The sequence below is a fragment of the Salvelinus fontinalis genome, chromosome 6, assembly GCF_029448725.1.
Source record: "Salvelinus fontinalis isolate EN_2023a chromosome 6, ASM2944872v1, whole genome shotgun sequence".
In the NCBI taxonomy this organism is placed as follows: domain Eukaryota; kingdom Metazoa; phylum Chordata; class Actinopteri; order Salmoniformes; family Salmonidae; genus Salvelinus; species Salvelinus fontinalis.
The window spans coordinates 18,164,754-18,184,832 of record NC_074670.1 but is presented as its reverse complement, the minus strand read 5'-3'; the positions used below and the strand labels follow the sequence as shown (position 1 = coordinate 18,184,832).

The window sequence follows — 20,079 nt, the reverse complement described above, 5'->3', positions numbered from 1 at the left end:
AAGTTTGAATGTCACATGCACAAGGACAGTGAAATGCATTTCTTGCCAGCTCTAACCCCGACACTGCAGTAATCAATAACAATGTAATACTAAAAATAACAAGGTAGAACTGAAGCACACAAGATGGAAAAATAAGAAAAACACGATAAAGAAAGCAAGCAAAATTGGGTTGGTAACGGCTTTGCTTGGGCTGCTCTGCTCAATGACGAGACATGAGACTCTACACTTCCACAAAACTCAAGGAACATCTTATTTTAAATAGTTAAATTAGTTAGTTAAATAATCTCTCCTGTTTTATATTGGACGAGGTTGAAGCATTTCTGACACCATGTTATGATCTTAGATATGACTGTGCTTCGCAGCAGAGCACGAGAAAATGGCTCAGCTTCAAAATGTTAGTGATCAATTTAGTTATACAAGAGCCCTGCCCGTACCCTAGTTATTGATGAAAAACAGGTCCTACCCGGCCCTAACCTGATGTATAATGTCAGGGCCCATCGGGCTCGGGTAGCAGAGCTCTACTGACCTGTGATGAGGGGTTGGACTAGGTTCTGTCCAGGGGGGGCTATGGCTGTAAAGCCCAGCGTTGCTAGGGGCGACGGAACATATGCAGACCCAGAGGTCAGCTGGGCCTGCTGCGGGGAGGAGGAGCCTGTTGTTGTGGAGACCAGAGGCAGAGCGGAGGGGACTCCTGGCGTGGACTGGACATAGGTGATCCTGGGAGTGGTGGAGAGAGAGAGAGAGAGAGAGAAAAGAGAGAAGTTAAGGTGAAGAGGGAAAGAGAAAGTGTGTATGAGTGGGAGAGAGAAGATGATAGATGAAACAGGCAGTGAAGGAGAGAGACAAAAAAAAAGGTAAATAGAACATGAACAAGGATGAAATGAGGAGAGAGGAGAGAAATGGTGCAGTGGGGTCAGTGGGTGACTGAACAGTAGATGAGTGTGTCTGTGTGGTGGAGCTGAGAGGCAGTGAGGGGGCGGCAGGCAGGCAGCAGGCACTGCAGAGGAAGAGGCAGCCTGGGCCAGCAGCAGCAACAGCACAGAAGGACTAACACACGAGCTGCACTTCTTCCAAAACCATTGTGTTATGTATTGTGGTAGGGCAGCAGCGCTAACAGCGCACTGTTAGATTGAGTTGGTCTGTGTCCTCCTACCTGGTTGGTTGGGGCGGCAGCAGCACAGTCTGAGATGGGGCAGAACCTTGGTGCAACACTGTGGCCGTTCCCATGGTAACCGGAAAAGGGCTCCCAGGATGCCCTGCCCCGCCTTGCTGGAGCAGGGATTGGACGACAGGCATGGGAGCGATCTGGAAGATCTATCAGAGAGAAAAAGAGATGGAAAAAGAGTGAGAAGATATATGTGTATTTAGTCATTCACCTGGGAAACTACAAGTGTATAAATTATTCTATGATTACAAAGACTAAGTAAGAACGGTCATGTTGGGGCTCTGACAGCCCTGGGATACACAATAAACCTGCTGAAATCTCAATGTCTTGGTCTGGCTGTCATCACCATGGTAACACTGCTTACCTTGCTTCCTGCTTGAGCTCCATTCTGGACAGGAAGAGGTGGAGCCACGAGGGGGAACTGCTGGGCAGGGGCGGGTGCCGTCCTCACTGTTGCCATGGGAAGCAGCATCTTGCCCTGTAGGACTGGGGACTGGGATTGCACTAAAGGGTGAAAGAGAGAAGAAAATATGGATAAGGTTAAGCCTTTTTTGAAAACAGTGTCACAGTTCTCCATTTATTAGAGTTTTGGTGTACGATTCTCTCATTCTTCCCCCCCTCACCTCTGGCTCCCGGGCTGACCACTCCCACGGCTGGGCTAGAGGCGTATCCCATCAGCGAGCCCGGCCCCACCTGCTTCCCATTGGCTATGGACATGTGGGTGGGCGGAGCTGTGGGCAGGTTGAAGATACTGTTCGGCAGGTTGTGCAGCTGAGGGGAGGGGCTCTTGGGATTGGAGCTGGCTGATAGGGTGGGCAGGATGTATTGGACCTGTGTGATGGCTTTGCCCCCGGGGGATGCCAGAGATGACGAGGAGAGGAACTGGGGCTGGAGCAGGGAGAGGGGCAGGGGGCCGTTGGTGTGGTTGTGTGTGGGGGCAGAGACGGGGGCGGTGGGGGGCAGCTGGTGGTGGGAGGACGGATTGGGGGAGGGACTGATGAGCTGGACGGTGGGCTGGCTGTGGCCTGGGAACACCAAGCTGGTCACTAGCCCCCCTGGACCCGCCCCTGCACCTATGGGATTGGGTGACGATGAGGAGTAGTAGCCAGGCCCTCCGCTTCCTGCTCCGGAGCCAATCAGAAGCTGCGCCTGCTGCAATGGGAGGGACCTCCTGTCTGGTGGATGAGGAATGGATGAAGCTGCTCCGTCTCGGGGTTTACTAGCGATGGGGACTGGCGTGCTCACGACCGGACGAACCACGTTGGTCACCACTGTAGAGGCCACTCTGACAGCCCCTAAGCCCAGGACAGGAGACAGGCCAAGGGGGGCAAGGGAAGATGGAAATGGGCCTCCGGGGCTGGAGATGACAGAGTGGCCTGAGGAGGACAGGGAAAGAGAGAGGGATGCCACTCCTCCTCCATCACCACCTCCCTCTATTCCTCTCTTCCTCCTGCGGTCTGAGAGCCCCCCTCTCTCCTCGTCGTAGCGTTTGGAAGGGTAGGAGGAGAGAGAGACGGAGCGTCCGTGGGGGGTGGGCTGGGAGGAGGAAGAGCAGATCACTGGAGCAAAGACACGCTGCAGAGACAGAAAGAGAAACAACTAGATGTCTGTAGCAGGGTGAAAAGCAGAAGGTCGAAAACATTTTCCACTTCTCTAAATAATGGTACTGTATCAACAACATGATCAGTCAGACAACTAACTCAATCTAGCCTTGATAAAGGAAGAGACTTACCTTGCGATCACTCTCGTTCCCAGAGGCGTTGTCACTGTCGCTGTCCGTCACTCTCTCCTTACACTTCAGGTCTATGGAGCTGGCAGGGTACGGGTCCTCTGTAGGGGGAAAGGGGAATGAGGGTACTCATGGTTTATGTGCATAAACACCCATTTCTAACTTCCTCTGCCAGTAAATTGTACATGTAATATTGCATGTCTGGGAATCATTTGTGTGGAATTCCCTGTTACCAAATTTCCCTTAGGGGGCAATAAAGTTCTTTTGAATTGAATTTCTCAAACTGTCCAATTAAGATGATGTCATTATGGGAAAAGAGCTCCCAATAGTATTGTGTTTCCCAGCAGTGTAATAACCTGAGTTTTACGTGTTTACAGGGGCTTACTCCAAAATAAGCTTATAATTGTTGCGTTGTTGAGATGTCACAGCAGTTTAGTTTCTCACCAATGACATCATCATCCCCCTCCTCTTCACAGATGACCATGCGTTCCTCATCACTGGTCATGTCCTCACTGACCCCCCTCTGAGAACGGGACAGGGTCTGGGCACGCCCCGAAAACTGGCCACCACCATCCCCACACATCTGAGCGAGGAGGAGGAAGAGGAGGAGGAGAGGGAGCCAGATAGAAAAACAACAAAGTGATGGATGAGAGGGATGAGTCAGAATTGACACACCAAACTAAGAAACCTCTGTTTATCACTTAAGTAAAGTGGCTGTGGTGAAAACAACATTATGCGGCATGGCCTTACCTGTGACAGTTCGGCCAGGGCCTGTGTGTTGCCCTTCTCACTCCTCTCCAAGCTGTGCATGGCACTCTGGGAGAAGGCTCGGGGGCGGGGTAGCTGACCTACATGCCCCTCCCCTGGATTCCGCTCAGACACACCCAGCAGGCCAGGCCCCACCCCTTTCAGCTCTACACCATGGGGCTCTGAGAGAAAGTGGGAGAGTGAGACAGTGGTGCATAGCGAGAGGAAAGAGAGCTAGATAGATATTCAATTATAATGTTTTAGTGATGACAGAGCTCAGAGGAAACCGTGGCAATCAAATGAACATCTCTTCCTTTCTGTTATCTCTTATTTGGGTGTATTGAGCAACAGTGTGTGACTCACCGGTGGTCTCAGACATGCTCCTTTCTCTAATGTCTTTGCCCCCCGGCCCCGGGAGCCCTCGGCCATCAGAACTAGACTTCTTCCTGTCTTTGTTGCACCACTTCCAGTCTGGGTGGGCCTTAAAGTGGGCCTCCTTCACCTGAGAAAGAGGGAAAGAGAGAGATAGAGGATGAGCAAACAAAATACATTCATTTTTTGGCTGCTTAGTCAGGTCAGACTAAACCATTGCACTAAATTGGTGTGTGTGTGTGTGTGTGTGTAACACCTGGAAGGCGAGGTCATGATACTTCTGCTTCTCTTTGGGCCCCAGGGCGTACCACCACTCGCCCAGGATCTTGCTAACCGTGCGGTTGTCCTGGTTGGGGTGCCTCTGGTGCACCAGCGCTCGATGACGCTTACTGAAGATCATGAATGCGTTCATCGGCCGCCTGATGTGGTCTTTCTCCCTCTGAGGGAGGAAAGAATGATTAGATGAGGGTGAGAGAAAGCCAGAGCGCCTTGCCAGGGATGTTCCTCTTTTAACAATGTGATTAAATGTGGAACGGAATGTATGACAAGGTAAGCGTGAGCGAGAGACAGGTTACCTTGTTAGGGCTAATCTTGTCCCCATCTTTGGGCAGGGCGCTGAGGGACTGAGTGCGTCTCTTCACAGGAGTCACAGACAAGGGCGGCTCAGGAAGCACACTGGGGAAGAACCTGAGAGACAGACAGGTGGAGACAGAACCATGACAACATCAGATATCTCTGACCGAAACCATATACATCTCACTCACCATCATTATACCTCTGTAGCAAACATGGAACATAAAAAATAAAACAAATATGTAATTGTATTTTTTAAACAACTCTTGGCGAGTGTAGGTCTTAGGAAAGAAATTTGGATAAAACTGTCACTCTTTCACACACACAGAGCAGGGAAAGAGGCTCCACTCCCCAGAGACATTTCAGTGGATTCAGCAGACAGCTCATGACAGTCAATGGACAGCAGCAGCCTGGCCACTGCCATTCTTTCGTTTTATTGTCAAACACACAGGATAAGTGCAGTGAAATTGTGTTGTTTTACAGGGTCAGCCATAGTAGTACGGTGCGCCCCTGGAGCTAATAAGGGTTAAGTGCCTTGCTCAAGGGCACATCGACAAATCTTTCACCTTGTTGGCTCGGGTATTCAAACCAGCAACCTTTTGGTTACTGGCCCAACACTAACCGCTAGGCTACCTGCCACCCTGTATATTCATTTAGCTTATATTCATATAGCCATTCATATGGCTAGTAATAAAGCACAGAGATGGAATGCTTTTGTTCCTCACCTCGTTGTTCAAATAACATGCTGCTCTACATGTAGGAGTATACTAAAACTTCACAGTGGACGTGGAGCCACTCACTCTACTTGGCCTGTCCCTGCCCCAAAAATAATCTTGCCCGCCCGAAAGTCGTCTGTTCTTTCGACCAATTAACTGGTCTAAATCTTAAAACGTGTATATAAAATCAACTATATGCATTACGCTTGTCTGATACTTGACATGGATGTTGATTCAGAGGGGTTGGGTTAAATGCGGAAGACACATTTCAGTTGAATGCATTCAGTTGTATAACTGACTAGGTATCCCCCTTTCCCTTTAAGCACACTGTTTGAATAAATATGGCAGATCAAGATAACCAGAAAAAAAAAAATTATCACCTGACCCGACCATGCTCCTTCAGCTCCTGCCAAACATCCCATTTACCACACGGGCCTGCCATCATTCATGTCTGAGTTTATGGACTGTTTATCCTTTAACATCATGCTGTTTGTGACTGCTCTTTCCATCGGCCCTATGTAGTGGTCCTGGAGACGTTGGTATATTCTAATTTTGCCAAAAAGTTCCCAAACAGGCCGCCCAGAGAAGGGAATGCACCATGTGTGAATAATCCGATGTTATTCAATGTTTTTTTTTCAATTTTCCTATAGATTATTCAGATTTTCACTCTCAAAATCAAATTTATTTATATGGAAAGAATACCAAAAATGGTCTAACTGACCACACCACTCACTTAAAAGAAATGTACACATACATGTTATTCAATCATTGCATCTAAACTGTTCACGAGCATCTGCGTAGTCAGGCGCTAAAATAGAACTTGGTTATATTTGTGATGCTTGATGCGCTGCAAGTCCCGCCTCTCCTATCTTCTGATTGGTTTTTAGGAGCCTATACCCACGTGGGTGATTGAAAGATGATCTGAGGTCCACACTCCTGTCCAGTTGGTGGCAGTAATGCACCTTAGTTGGTTTCCAACTGCCATATAAACTCCAAAGAACAAGAACCCTGAAAGAGGACAGATTACTAGAAACTAACTCTGTTTACCCTTTTATTTGTGGAATAATTGTCAGAGTAGAGGACCTTGTGCATTTCAGGTAAAATAACAACCAAATGTTTATGTCCAAGGACAAATTAGCTAGCAACAGCAAGCCAAATTGCCATAAATGTTTAATGCTTTTCGACCTGTCACCAAATTAATATAGTTGGTTCAGAGTTTGTTTTGATAATTCAACCTGCGTGTCCTGATCACGTCGGCTGTGGATGGACAAAATCAACATGCGTGCGATGGTACATGTGGACGCACGCACCCGGTCTGGTCAGCATGTAAGTCCACATCAATCTGATTGGGTGGGCCTGTCAGGGCCTGGCTCCCCAGTGGGTGAGCCTCTGTCCACCCAGGCCCATCCATGTCTGCGCCGCTGATGCAAATAGTACATGATGACAGTTGCACATTACAAATAGCCTACTAACCAACACTGACTAAACTTTTTAAATACCTGGTTTGCATATCTTTGGTGCCTTGGTTAACATTTACTGGAAGATATCGTACGTTGAAACGTCTTTCCTACCCTACCAGCTACCAATGTCATTCTTCTCTGAGCTGCCAAACCAATCTGAAAGCTGCACACTCTTACTGCCTGCAGATGATATTCCATTGAAACTAAGCTATGTGCATGTGAATATATTTCACGTGCTTTGCGATTCTGTAGGCTACTTTGTCAATGATTTCTCTATTGTACTTCATAATTGTCATACACCTCCACTACACTACTTTGATATGCATCAGTAGGGATTAAGTAGTGAGTATACGCAAAGCCCACTGGGAAAAAAATGAACATACATCTTATACTGTACCTGCGTATACCCTACACCACTGGCCCTTTGTGTTTTACAAAAAGTGCACTCTCCTACAGTGCGCTGGTATTAGGGTTGCTGTCCATTCAGAATCATGAACCTGTCACACACCGAAGGCCTATAGGTTCACCACCGTACTAACCTGTCACACACCGAAGGCCTATAGGTTCACCATCGTACTAACCTGTCACACACACACTGAAGACCTATAGGTTCACCACTGTACTAACCTGTCACACACCGAAGGCCTATAAGTTCACCATCGTACTAACCTGTCACACACCGAAGGCCTATAGGTTCACCACTGTACTAACCTGTCACACACCGAAGGCCTATAGGTTCACCACTGTACTAACCTGTAACACACTGAAGACCTATAGGTTCACCACTGTACTAACCTGTCACACACACACTGATGGCCTATAGGTTCACCACTGTACTAACCTGTCACACACTGAAGGCCTATAGGTTCACCACTGTACTAACCTGTCACATACTGAAGACCTATAGGTTCACCACTGTACTAACCTGTCACATACTGAAGACCTATAGGTTCACCACTGTACTAACCTGTAACACACTGAAGGCCTATAGGTTCACCACTGTACTAACCTGTCACACACTGAAGACCTATAGGTTCACCACTGTATTAACCTGTCACACACCGAAGGCCTATAGGTTCACCACCGTACTAACCTGTCACACACCGAAGGCCTATAGGTTCACCACCGTACTAACCTGTCACACACCGAAGGCCTATAGGTTCACCATCGTACTAACCTGTCACACACCGAAGGCCTATAGGTTCACCACTGTACTAACCTGTCACACACCGAAGGCCTATAGGTTCACCACCGTACTAACCTGTCACACACCGAAGGCCTATAGGTTCACCACCATACTAACCTGTCACACACCGAAGGCCTATAGGTTCACCACTGTACTAACCTGTCACACACCGAAGGCCTATAGGTTCACCACTGTACTAACCTGTCACACACCGAAGGCCTATAGGTTCACCACTGTACTAACCTGTCACACACTGAAGGCCTATAGGTTCACCACCGTACTAACCTGTCACACACTGAAGACCTATAGGTTCACCACTGTACTAACCTGTCACACATTGAAGACCTATAGGTTCACCACTGTACTAACCTGTCACACACTGAAGGCCTATAGGTTCACCACTGTACTAACCTGTAACACACTGAAGGCCTATAGGTTCACCACTGTACTAACCTGTCACACACTGAAGGCCTATAGGTTCACCACTGTACTAACCTGTCACACACTGAAGACCTATAGGTTCACCACTGTACTAACCTGTCACACACCGAAGGCCTATAGGTTCACCACTGTACTAACCTGTCACACACCGAAGGCCTATAGGTTCACCACTGTACTAACCTGTCACACACTGAAGGCCTATAGGTTCACCACCGTACTAACCTGTCACACACTGAAGACCTATAGGTTCACCACTGTACTAACCTGTCACACACTGAAGACCTATAGGTTCACCACTGTACTAACCTGTCACACACTGAAGACCTATAGGTTCACCACTGTACTAACCTGTCACACACTGAAGGCCTATAGGTTCACCACTGTACTAACCTGTCACACACTGAAGGCCTATAGGTTCACCACTGTATTAACCTGTCACACACTGAAGGCCTATAGGTTCACCACTGTATTAACCTGTCACACACTGAAGGCCTATAGGTTCACCACTGTACTAACCTGTCACACACTGAAGACCTATAGGTTCACCACTGTACTAACCTGTCACACACTGAAGACCTATAGGTTCACCACTGTACTAACCTGTCACACACTGAAGGCCTATAGGTTCACCACCGTACTAACCTGTCACACACTGAAGGCCTATAGGTTCACCACTGTACTAACCTGTCACACACTGAAGACCTATAGGTTCACCACTGTACTAACCTGTCACACACTGAAGACCTATAGGTTCACCACTGTACTAACCTGTCACAGACACACTGATGGCCTATAGGTTCACCACTGTACTAACCTGTCACACACTGAAGGCCTATAGGTTCACCACTGTACTAACCTGTCACACACTGAAGACCTATAGGTTCACCACTGTACTAACCTGTCACACACACACTGAAGGCCTATAGGATCACCACTGTACTAACCTGTCACACACTGAAGGCCTATAGGTTCACCACTGTACTAAACTGTCACACACTGAAGACCTATAGGTTCACCACTGTACTAACCTGTCACACACTGAAGGCCTATAGGTTCACCACTGTACTAACCTGTCACACACTGAAGACCTATAGGTTCACCACTGTACTAACCTGTCACACACTGAAGACCTATAGGTTCACCACTGTACTAACCTGTCACAGACACACTGATGGCCTATAGGTTCACCACTGTACTAACCTGTCACACACTGAAGGCCTATAGGTTCACCACTGTACTAACCTGTCACACACTGAAGACCTATAGGTTCACCACTGTACTAACCTGTCACACACACACTGAAGGCCTATAGGATCACCACTGTACTAACCTGTCACACACTGAAGGCCTATAGGTTCACCACTGTACTAACCTGTCACACACTGAAGGCCTATAGGTTCACCACTGTACTAACCTGTCACACACTGAAGGCCTATAGGTTCACCACTGTACTAACCTGTCACACACTGAAGGCCTATAGGTTCACCACTGTACTAACCTGTCACACACTGAAGACCTATAGGTTCACCACTGTATTAACCTGTCACACACTGAAGGCCTATAGGTTCACCACTGTATTAACCTGTCACACACTGAAGGTCTATAGGTTCACCACTGTATTAACCTGTCACACACTGAAGGTCTATAGGTTCACCACTGTATTAACCTGTCACACACTGAAGGTCTATAGGTTCACCACTGTATTAACCTGTCACACACTGAAGGCCTATAGGTTCACCACTGTATTAACCTGTCACACACTGAAGGCCTATAGGTTCACCACCGTACTAACCTGTCACACACTGAAGGTCTATAGGTTCACCACTGTATTAACCTGTCACACACTGAAGGTCTATAGGTTCACCACTGTATTAACCTGTCACACACTGAATGTCTATAGGTTCACCACTGTACTAACCTGTCACACACTGAAGGCCTATAGGTTCACCACCGTACTAACCTGTCACACACTGAAGGCCTATAGGTTCACCACCGTACTAACCTGTCACACACTGAAGGCCTATAGGTTCACCACCGTACTAACCTGTCACACACTGAAGGCCTATAGGTTCACCACTGTATTAACCTGTCACACACTGAAGGCCTATAGGTTCACCACCGTACTAACCTGTCACACACTGAAGGTCTATAGGTTCACCACTGTATTAACCTGTCACACACTGAAGGCCTATAGGTTCACCACTGTATTAACCTGTCACACACTGAAGGCCTATAGGTTCACCACTGTACTAACCTGTAACACACTGAAGGCCTATAGGTTCACCACTGTACTAACCTGTCACACACACACTGAAGGCCTATAGGATCACCACTGTACTAACCTGTCACACACTGAAGGCCTATAGGTTCACCACTGTACTAAACTGTCACACACTGAAGACCTATAGGTTCACCACTGTACTAACCTGTCACACACTGAAGGCCTATAGGTTCACCACTGTACTAACCTGTCACACACTGAAGACCTATAGGTTCACCACTGTACTAACCTGTCACACACTGAAGACCTATAGGTTCACCACTGTACTAACCTGTCACAGACACACTGATGGCCTATAGGTTCACCACTGTACTAACCTGTCACACACTGAAGGCCTATAGGTTCACCACTGTACTAACCTGTCACACACTGAAGACCTATAGGTTCACCACTGTACTAACCTGTCACACACACACTGAAGGCCTATAGGATCACCACTGTACTAACCTGTCACACACTGAAGGCCTATAGGTTCACCACTGTACTAACCTGTCACACACTGAAGGCCTATAGGTTCACCACTGTACTAACCTGTCACACACTGAAGGCCTATAGGTTCACCACTGTACTAACCTGTCACACACTGAAGGCCTATAGGTTCACCACTGTACTAACCTGTCACACACTGAAGACCTATAGGTTCACCACTGTATTAACCTGTCACACACTGAAGGCCTATAGGTTCACCACTGTATTAACCTGTCACACACTGAAGGTCTATAGGTTCACCACTGTATTAACCTGTCACACACTGAAGGTCTATAGGTTCACCACTGTATTAACCTGTCACACACTGAAGGTCTATAGGTTCACCACTGTATTAACCTGTCACACACTGAAGGCCTATAGGTTCACCACTGTATTAACCTGTCACACACTGAAGGCCTATAGGTTCACCACCGTACTAACCTGTCACACACTGAAGGTCTATAGGTTCACCACTGTATTAACCTGTCACACACTGAAGGTCTATAGGTTCACCACTGTATTAACCTGTCACACACTGAATGTCTATAGGTTCACCACTGTACTAACCTGTCACACACTGAAGGCCTATAGGTTCACCACCGTACTAACCTGTCACACACTGAAGGCCTATAGGTTCACCACCGTACTAACCTGTCACACACTGAAGGCCTATAGGTTCACCACCGTACTAACCTGTCACACACTGAAGGCCTATAGGTTCACCACTGTATTAACCTGTCACACACTGAAGGCCTATAGGTTCACCACCGTACTAACCTGTCACACACTGAAGGTCTATAGGTTCACCACTGTATTAACCTGTCACACACTGAAGGCCTATAGGTTCACCACTGTATTAACCTGTCACACACTGAAGGCCTATAGGTTCACCACTGTACTAACCTGTAACACACTGAAGGCCTATAGGTTCACCACCGTACTAACCTGTCACACACTGAAGGTCTATAGGTTCACCACCGTACTAACCTGTCACACACTGAAGGTCTATAGGTTCACCACTGTACTAACCTGTCACACACACACTGATGGCCTATAGGTTCACCACTGTACTAACCTGTCACACACACACTGATGGCCTATAGGTTCACCACTGTACTAACCTGTCACACACACACTGATGGCCTATAGGTTCACCACTGTACTAACCTGTCACACACACACTGATGGCCTATAGGTTCACCACTGTACTAACCTGTCACACACTGAAGACCTATAGGTTCACCACTGTACTAACCTGTCACACACTGAAGGCCTATAGGTTCACCACTGTACTAACCTGTCACACACTGAAGGCCTATAGGTTCACCACCGTACTAACCTGTCACACACTGAAGGCCTATAGGTTCACCACTGTACTAACCTGTCACACACTGAAGGCCTATAGGTTCACCACCGTACTAACCTGTCACACACTGAAGACCTATAGGTTCACCACTGTACTAACCTGTCACACACTTAAGACCTATAGGTTCACCACTGTACTAACCTGTCACACACTGAAGACCTATAGGTTCACCACTGTACTAACCTGTCACACACTGAAGACCTATAGGTTCACCACTGTACTAACCTGTCACACACACACTGATGGCCTATAGGTTCACCACTGTACTAACCTGTCACACACACACTGATGGCCTATAGGTTCACCACTGTACTAACCTGTCACACACTGAAGACCTATAGGTTCACCACTGTACTAACCTGTCACACACACACTGAAGGCCTATAGGATCACCACTGTACTAACCTGTCACACACACACTGAAGGCCTATAGGTTCACCACTGTACTAACCTGTCACACACTGAAGACCTATAGGTTCACCACTGTATTAACCTGTCACACACTGAAGGCCTATAGGTTCACCACTGTACTAACCTGTCACACACACACTGATGGCCTATAGGTTCACCACTGTACTAACCTGTCACACACACACTGATGGCCTATAGGTTCACCACTGTACTAACCTGTCACACACTGAAGACCTATAGGTTCACCACTGTACTAACCTGTCACACACTGAAGGCCTATAGGTTCACCACTGTACTAACCTGTCACACACTGAAGGCCTATAGGTTCACCACCGTACTAACCTGTCACACACTGAAGGCCTATAGGTTCACCACTGTACTAACCTGTCACACACTGAAGGCCTATAGGTTCACCACCGTACTAACCTGTCACACACTGAAGACCTATAGGTTCACCACTGTACTAACCTGTCACACACTTAAGACCTATAGGTTCACCACTGTACTAACCTGTCACACACTGAAGACCTATAGGTTCACCACTGTACTAACCTGTCACACACTGAAGACCTATAGGTTCACCACTGTACTAACCTGTCACACACACACTGATGGCCTATAGGTTCACCACTGTACTAACCTGTCACACACACACTGATGGCCTATAGGTTCACCACTGTACTAACCTGTCACACACTGAAGACCTATAGGTTCACCACTGTACTAACCTGTCACACACACACTGAAGGCCTATAGGATCACCACTGTACTAACCTGTCACACACACACTGAAGGCCTATAGGTTCACCACTGTACTAACCTGTCACACACTGAAGACCTATAGGTTCACCACTGTATTAACCTGTCACACACTGAAGGCCTATAGGTTCACCACTGTACTAACCTGTCACACACACACTGAAGGCCTATAGGATCACCACTGTACTAACCTGTCACACACACACTGAAGGCCTATAGGTTCACCACTGTACTAACCTGTCACACACTGAAGGCCTATAGGTTCACCACTGTATTAACCTGTCACACACTGAAGGCCTATAGGTTCACCACTGTATTAACCTGTCACACACTGAAGGCCTATAGGTTCACCACTGTACTAACCTGTCACACACTGAAGACCTATAGGTTCACCACTGTACTAACCTGTCACACACTGAAGACCTATAGGTTCACCACTGTACTAACCTGTCACACACTGAAGGCCTATAGGTTCACCACTGTACTAACCTGTCACACACTGAAGGCCTATAGGTTCACCACCGTACTAACCTGTCACACACTGAAGACCTATAGGTTCACCACTGTACTAACCTGTCACACACTGAAGACCTATAGGTTCACCACTGTACTAACCTGTCACACACTGAAGACCTATAGGTTCACCACTGTACTAACCTGTCACACACACACTGATGGCCTATAGGTTCACCACTGTACTAACCTGTCACACACTGAAGGCCTATAGGTTAACCACTGTACTAACCTGTCACACACTGAAGACCTATAGGTTCACCACTGTACTAACCTGTCACACACACACTGAAGGCCTATAGGATCACCACGGTACTAACCTGTCACACACTGAAGGCCTATAGGTTCACCACTGTACTAACCTGTCACACACTGAAGGCCTATAGGTTCACCACTGTACTAACCTGTCACACACTGAAGGCCTATAGGTTCACCACTGTACTAACCTGTCACACACTGAAGACCTATAGGTTCACCACTGTACTAACCTGTCACACACACACTGATGGCCTATAGGTTCACCACTGTACTAACCTGTCACACACTGAAGGCCTATAGGTTCACCACTGTACTAACCTGTCACATACTGAAGACCTATAGGTTCACCACTGTACTAACCTGTCACATACTGAAGACCTATAGGTTCACCACTGTACTAACCTGTCACATACTGAAGACCTATAGGTTCACCACTGTACTAACCTGTAACACACTGAAGGCCTATAGGTTCACCACTGTATTAACCTGTCACACACTGAAGGCCTATAGGTTCACCACCGTACTAACCTGTAACACACTGAAGGCCTATAGGTTCACCACCGTACTAACCTGTCACACACTGAAGACCTATAGGTTCACCACTGTATTAACCTGTCACACACTGAAGGTCTATAGGTTCACCACTGTACTAACCTGTCACACACTGAAGACCTATAGGTTCACCACTGTATTAACCTGTCACATACTGAAGGTCTATAGGTTCACCACTGTACTAACCTGTCACATACTGAAGACCTATAGGTTCACCACTGTACTAACCTGTCACACACTGAAGACCTATAGGTTCACCACTGTATTAACCTGTCACACACTGAAGGCCTATAGGTTCACCACTGTACTAACCTGTCACACACTGAAGACCTATAGGTTCACCACTGTACTAACCTGTCACACACTGAAGGCCTATAGGTTCACCACTGTACTAACCTGTCACATACTGAAGACCTATAGGTTCACCACTGTACTAACCTGTCACACACTGAAGACCTATAGGTTCACCACCGTATTAACCTGTCACACACTGAAGGCCTATAGGTTCACCACCGTACTAACCTGTCACACACTGAAGGTCTATAGGTTCACCACCGTACTAACCTGTCACACACTGAAGGCCTATAGGTTCACCACCGTACTAACCTGTCACACACTGAAGGCCTATAGGTTCACCACCGTACTAACCTGTCACACACTGAAGGTCTATAGGTTCACCACTGTATTAACCTGTCATACACTGAAGGCCTATAGGTTCACCACTGTACTAACCTGTCACACACTGAAGGTCTATAGGTTCACCACTGTACTAACCTGTCACACACTGAAGGCCTATAGGTTCACCACCGTACTAACCTGTCACACACTGAAGGCCTATAGGTTCACCACTGTATTAACCTGTCACACACTGAAGGTCTATAGGTTCACCACTGTATTAACCTGTCACACACTGAAGGTCTATAGGTTCACCACTGTATTAACCTGTCACACACTGAAGGCCTATAGGTTCACCACTGTATTAACCTGTCACACACTGAAGGCCTATAGGTTCACCACCGTACTAACCTGTCACACACTGAAGGTCTATAGGTTCACCACTGTATTAACCTGTCACACACTGAAGGTCTATAGGTTCACCACTGTATTAACCTGTCACACACTGAATGTCTATAGGTTCACCACTGTACTAACCTGTCACACACTGAAGGCCTATAGGTTCACCACCGTACTAACCTGTCACACACTGAAGGCCTATAGGTTCACCACCGTACTAACCTGTCACACACTGAAGGCCTATAGGTTCACCACCGTACTAACCTGTCACACACTGAAGGCCTATAGGTTCACCACTGTATTAACCTGTCACACACTGAAGGCCTATAGGTTCACCACCGTACTAACCTGTCACACACTGAAGGTCTATAGGTTCACCACTGTATTAACCTGTCACACACTGAAGGCCTATAGGTTCACCACTGTATTAACCTGTCACACACTGAAGGCCTATAGGTTCACCACTGTACTAACCTGTAACACACTGAAGGCCTATAGGTTCACCACCGTACTAACCTGTCACACACTGAAGGTCTATAGGTTCACCACCGTACTAACCTGTCACACACTGAAGGTCTATAGGTTCACCACTGTACTAACCTGTCACACACACACTGATGGCCTATAGGTTCACCACTGTACTAACCTGTCACACACACACTGATGGCCTATAGGTTCACCACTGTACTAACCTGTCACACACACACTGATGGCCTATAGGTTCACCACTGTACTAACCTGTCACACACACACTGATGGCCTATAGGTTCACCACTGTACTAACCTGTCACACACTGAAGACCTATAGGTTCACCACTGTACTAACCTGTCACACACTGAAGGCCTATAGGTTCACCACTGTACTAACCTGTCACACACTGAAGGCCTATAGGTTCACCACCGTACTAACCTGTCACACACTGAAGGCCTATAGGTTCACCACTGTACTAACCTGTCACACACTGAAGGCCTATAGGTTCACCACCGTACTAACCTGTCACACACTGAAGACCTATAGGTTCACCACTGTACTAACCTGTCACACACTTAAGACCTATAGGTTCACCACTGTACTAACCTGTCACACACTGAAGACCTATAGGTTCACCACTGTACTAACCTGTCACACACTGAAGACCTATAGGTTCACCACTGTACTAACCTGTCACACACACACTGATGGCCTATAGGTTCACCACTGTACTAACCTGTCACACACACACTGATGGCCTATAGGTTCACCACTGTACTAACCTGTCACACACTGAAGACCTATAGGTTCACCACTGTACTAACCTGTCACACACACACTGAAGGCCTATAGGATCACCACTGTACTAACCTGTCACACACACACTGAAGGCCTATAGGTTCACCACTGTACTAACCTGTCACACACTGAAGACCTATAGGTTCACCACTGTATTAACCTGTCACACACTGAAGGCCTATAGGTTCACCACTGTACTAACCTGTCACACACACACTGATGGCCTATAGGTTCACCACTGTACTAACCTGTCACACACACACTGATGGCCTATAGGTTCACCACTGTACTAACCTGTCACACACTGAAGACCTATAGGTTCACCACTGTACTAACCTGTCACACACTGAAGGCCTATAGGTTCACCACTGTACTAACCTGTCACACACTGAAGGCCTATAGGTTCACCACCGTACTAACCTGTCACACACTGAAGGCCTATAGGTTCACCACTGTACTAACCTGTCACACACTGAAGGCCTATAGGTTCACCACCGTACTAACCTGTCACACACTGAAGACCTATAGGTTCACCACTGTACTAACCTGTCACACACTTAAGACCTATAGGTTCACCACTGTACTAACCTGTCACACACTGAAGACCTATAGGTTCACCACTGTACTAACCTGTCACACACTGAAGACCTATAGGTTCACCACTGTACTAACCTGTCACACACACACTGATGGCCTATAGGTTCACCACTGTACTAACCTGTCACACACACACTGATGGCCTATAGGTTCACCACTGTACTAACCTGTCACACACTGAAGACCTATAGGTTCACCACTGTACTAACCTGTCACACACACACTGAAGGCCTATAGGATCACCACTGTACTAACCTGTCACACACACACTGAAGGCCTATAGGTTCACCACTGTACTAACCTGTCACACACTGAAGACCTATAGGTTCACCACTGTATTAACCTGTCACACACTGAAGGCCTATAGGTTCACCACTGTACTAACCTGTCACACACACACTGAAGGCCTATAGGATCACCACTGTACTAACCTGTCACACACACACTGAAGGCCTATAGGTTCACCACTGTACTAACCTGTCACACACTGAAGGCCTATAGGTTCACCACTGTATTAACCTGTCACACACTGAAGGCCTATAGGTTCACCACTGTATTAACCTGTCACACACTGAAGGCCTATAGGTTCACCACTGTACTAACCTGTCACACACTGAAGACCTATAGGTTCACCACTGTACTAACCTGTCACACACTGAAGACCTATAGGTTCACCACTGTACTAACCTGTCACACACTGAAGGCCTATAGGTTCACCACTGTACTAACCTGTCACACACTGAAGGCCTATAGGTTCACCACCGTACTAACCTGTCACACACTGAAGACCTATAGGTTCACCACTGTACTAACCTGTCACACACTGAAGACCTATAGGTTCACCACTGTACTAACCTGTCACACACTGAAGACCTATAGGTTCACCACTGTACTAACCTGTCACACACACACTGATGGCCTATAGGTTCACCACTGTACTAACCTGTCACACACTGAAGGCCTATAGGTTAACCACTGTACTAACCTGTCACACACTGAAGACCTATAGGTTCACCACTGTACTAACCTGTCACACACACACTGAAGGCCTATAGGATCACCACGGTACTAACCTGTCACACACTGAAGGCCTATAGGTTCACCACTGTACTAACCTGTCACACACTGAAGGCCTATAGGTTCACCACTGTACTAACCTGTCACACACTGAAGGCCTATAGGTTCACCACTGTACTAACCTGTCACACACTGAAGACCTATAGGTTCACCACTGTACTAACCTGTCACACACACACTGATGGCCTATAGGTTCACCACTGTACTAACCTGTCACACACTGAAGGCCTATAGGTTCACCACTGTACTAACCTGTCACATACTGAAGACCTATAGGTTCACCACTGTACTAACCTGTCACATACTGAAGACCTATAGGTTCACCACTGTACTAACCTGTCACATACTGAAGACCTATAGGTTCACCACTGTACTAACCTGTAACACACTGAAGGCCTATAGGTTCACCACTGTATTAACCTGTCACACACTGAAGGCCTATAGGTTCACCACCGTACTAACCTGTAACACACTGAAGGCCTATAGGTTCACCACCGTACTAACCTGTCACACACTGAAGACCTATAGGTTCACCACTGTATTAACCTGTCACACACTGAAGGTCTATAGGTTCACCACTGTACTAACCTGTCACACACTGAAGACCTATAGGTTCACCACTGTATTAACCTGTCACATACTGAAGGTCTATAGGTTCACCACTGTACTAACCTGTCACATACTGAAGACCTATAGGTTCACCACTGTACTAACCTGTCACACACTGAAGACCTATAGGTTCACCACTGTATTAACCTGTCACACACTGAAGGCCTATAGGTTCACCACTGTACTAACCTGTCACACACTGAAGACCTATAGGTTCACCACTGTACTAACCTGTCACACACTGAAGGCCTATAGGTTCACCACTGTACTAACCTGTCACATACTGAAGACCTATAGGTTCACCACTGTACTAACCTGTCACACACTGAAGACCTATAGGTTCACCACCGTATTAACCTGTCACACACTGAAGGCCTATAGGTTCACCACCGTACTAACCTGTCACACACTGAAGGTCTATAGGTTCACCACCGTACTAACCTGTCACACACTGAAGGCCTATAGGTTCACCACCGTACTAACCTGTCACACACTGAAGGCCTATAGGTTCACCA

General features: G+C 47.2%; 1 protein-coding gene across 2 annotated transcripts in view; it reads right to left on the bottom strand.

Moving 5' to 3' along the window:
* The window catches only part of LOC129857241 (protein capicua homolog), a 70,831-nt gene that overhangs the window by 10,218 nt on the left and 40,534 nt on the right, over positions 1–20,079 (bottom strand). For both annotated transcript variants that reach the window (XM_055925292.1, XM_055925291.1), the window contains 10 exons: positions 4,589–4,700; positions 4,270–4,452; positions 4,005–4,143; positions 3,645–3,823; positions 3,339–3,477; positions 2,898–2,995; positions 1,789–2,740; positions 1,530–1,669; positions 1,154–1,314; positions 527–717 (listed from right to left, as the gene is read on the bottom strand). In XM_055925292.1, coding sequence (XP_055781267.1) covers positions 527–717; positions 1,154–1,314; positions 1,530–1,669; positions 1,789–2,740; positions 2,898–2,995; positions 3,339–3,477; positions 3,645–3,823; positions 4,005–4,143; positions 4,270–4,452; positions 4,589–4,700 — 2,294 coding nt within the window. The remainder of the gene's footprint in view (positions 1–526; positions 718–1,153; positions 1,315–1,529; positions 1,670–1,788; positions 2,741–2,897; positions 2,996–3,338; positions 3,478–3,644; positions 3,824–4,004; positions 4,144–4,269; positions 4,453–4,588; positions 4,701–20,079) is intronic.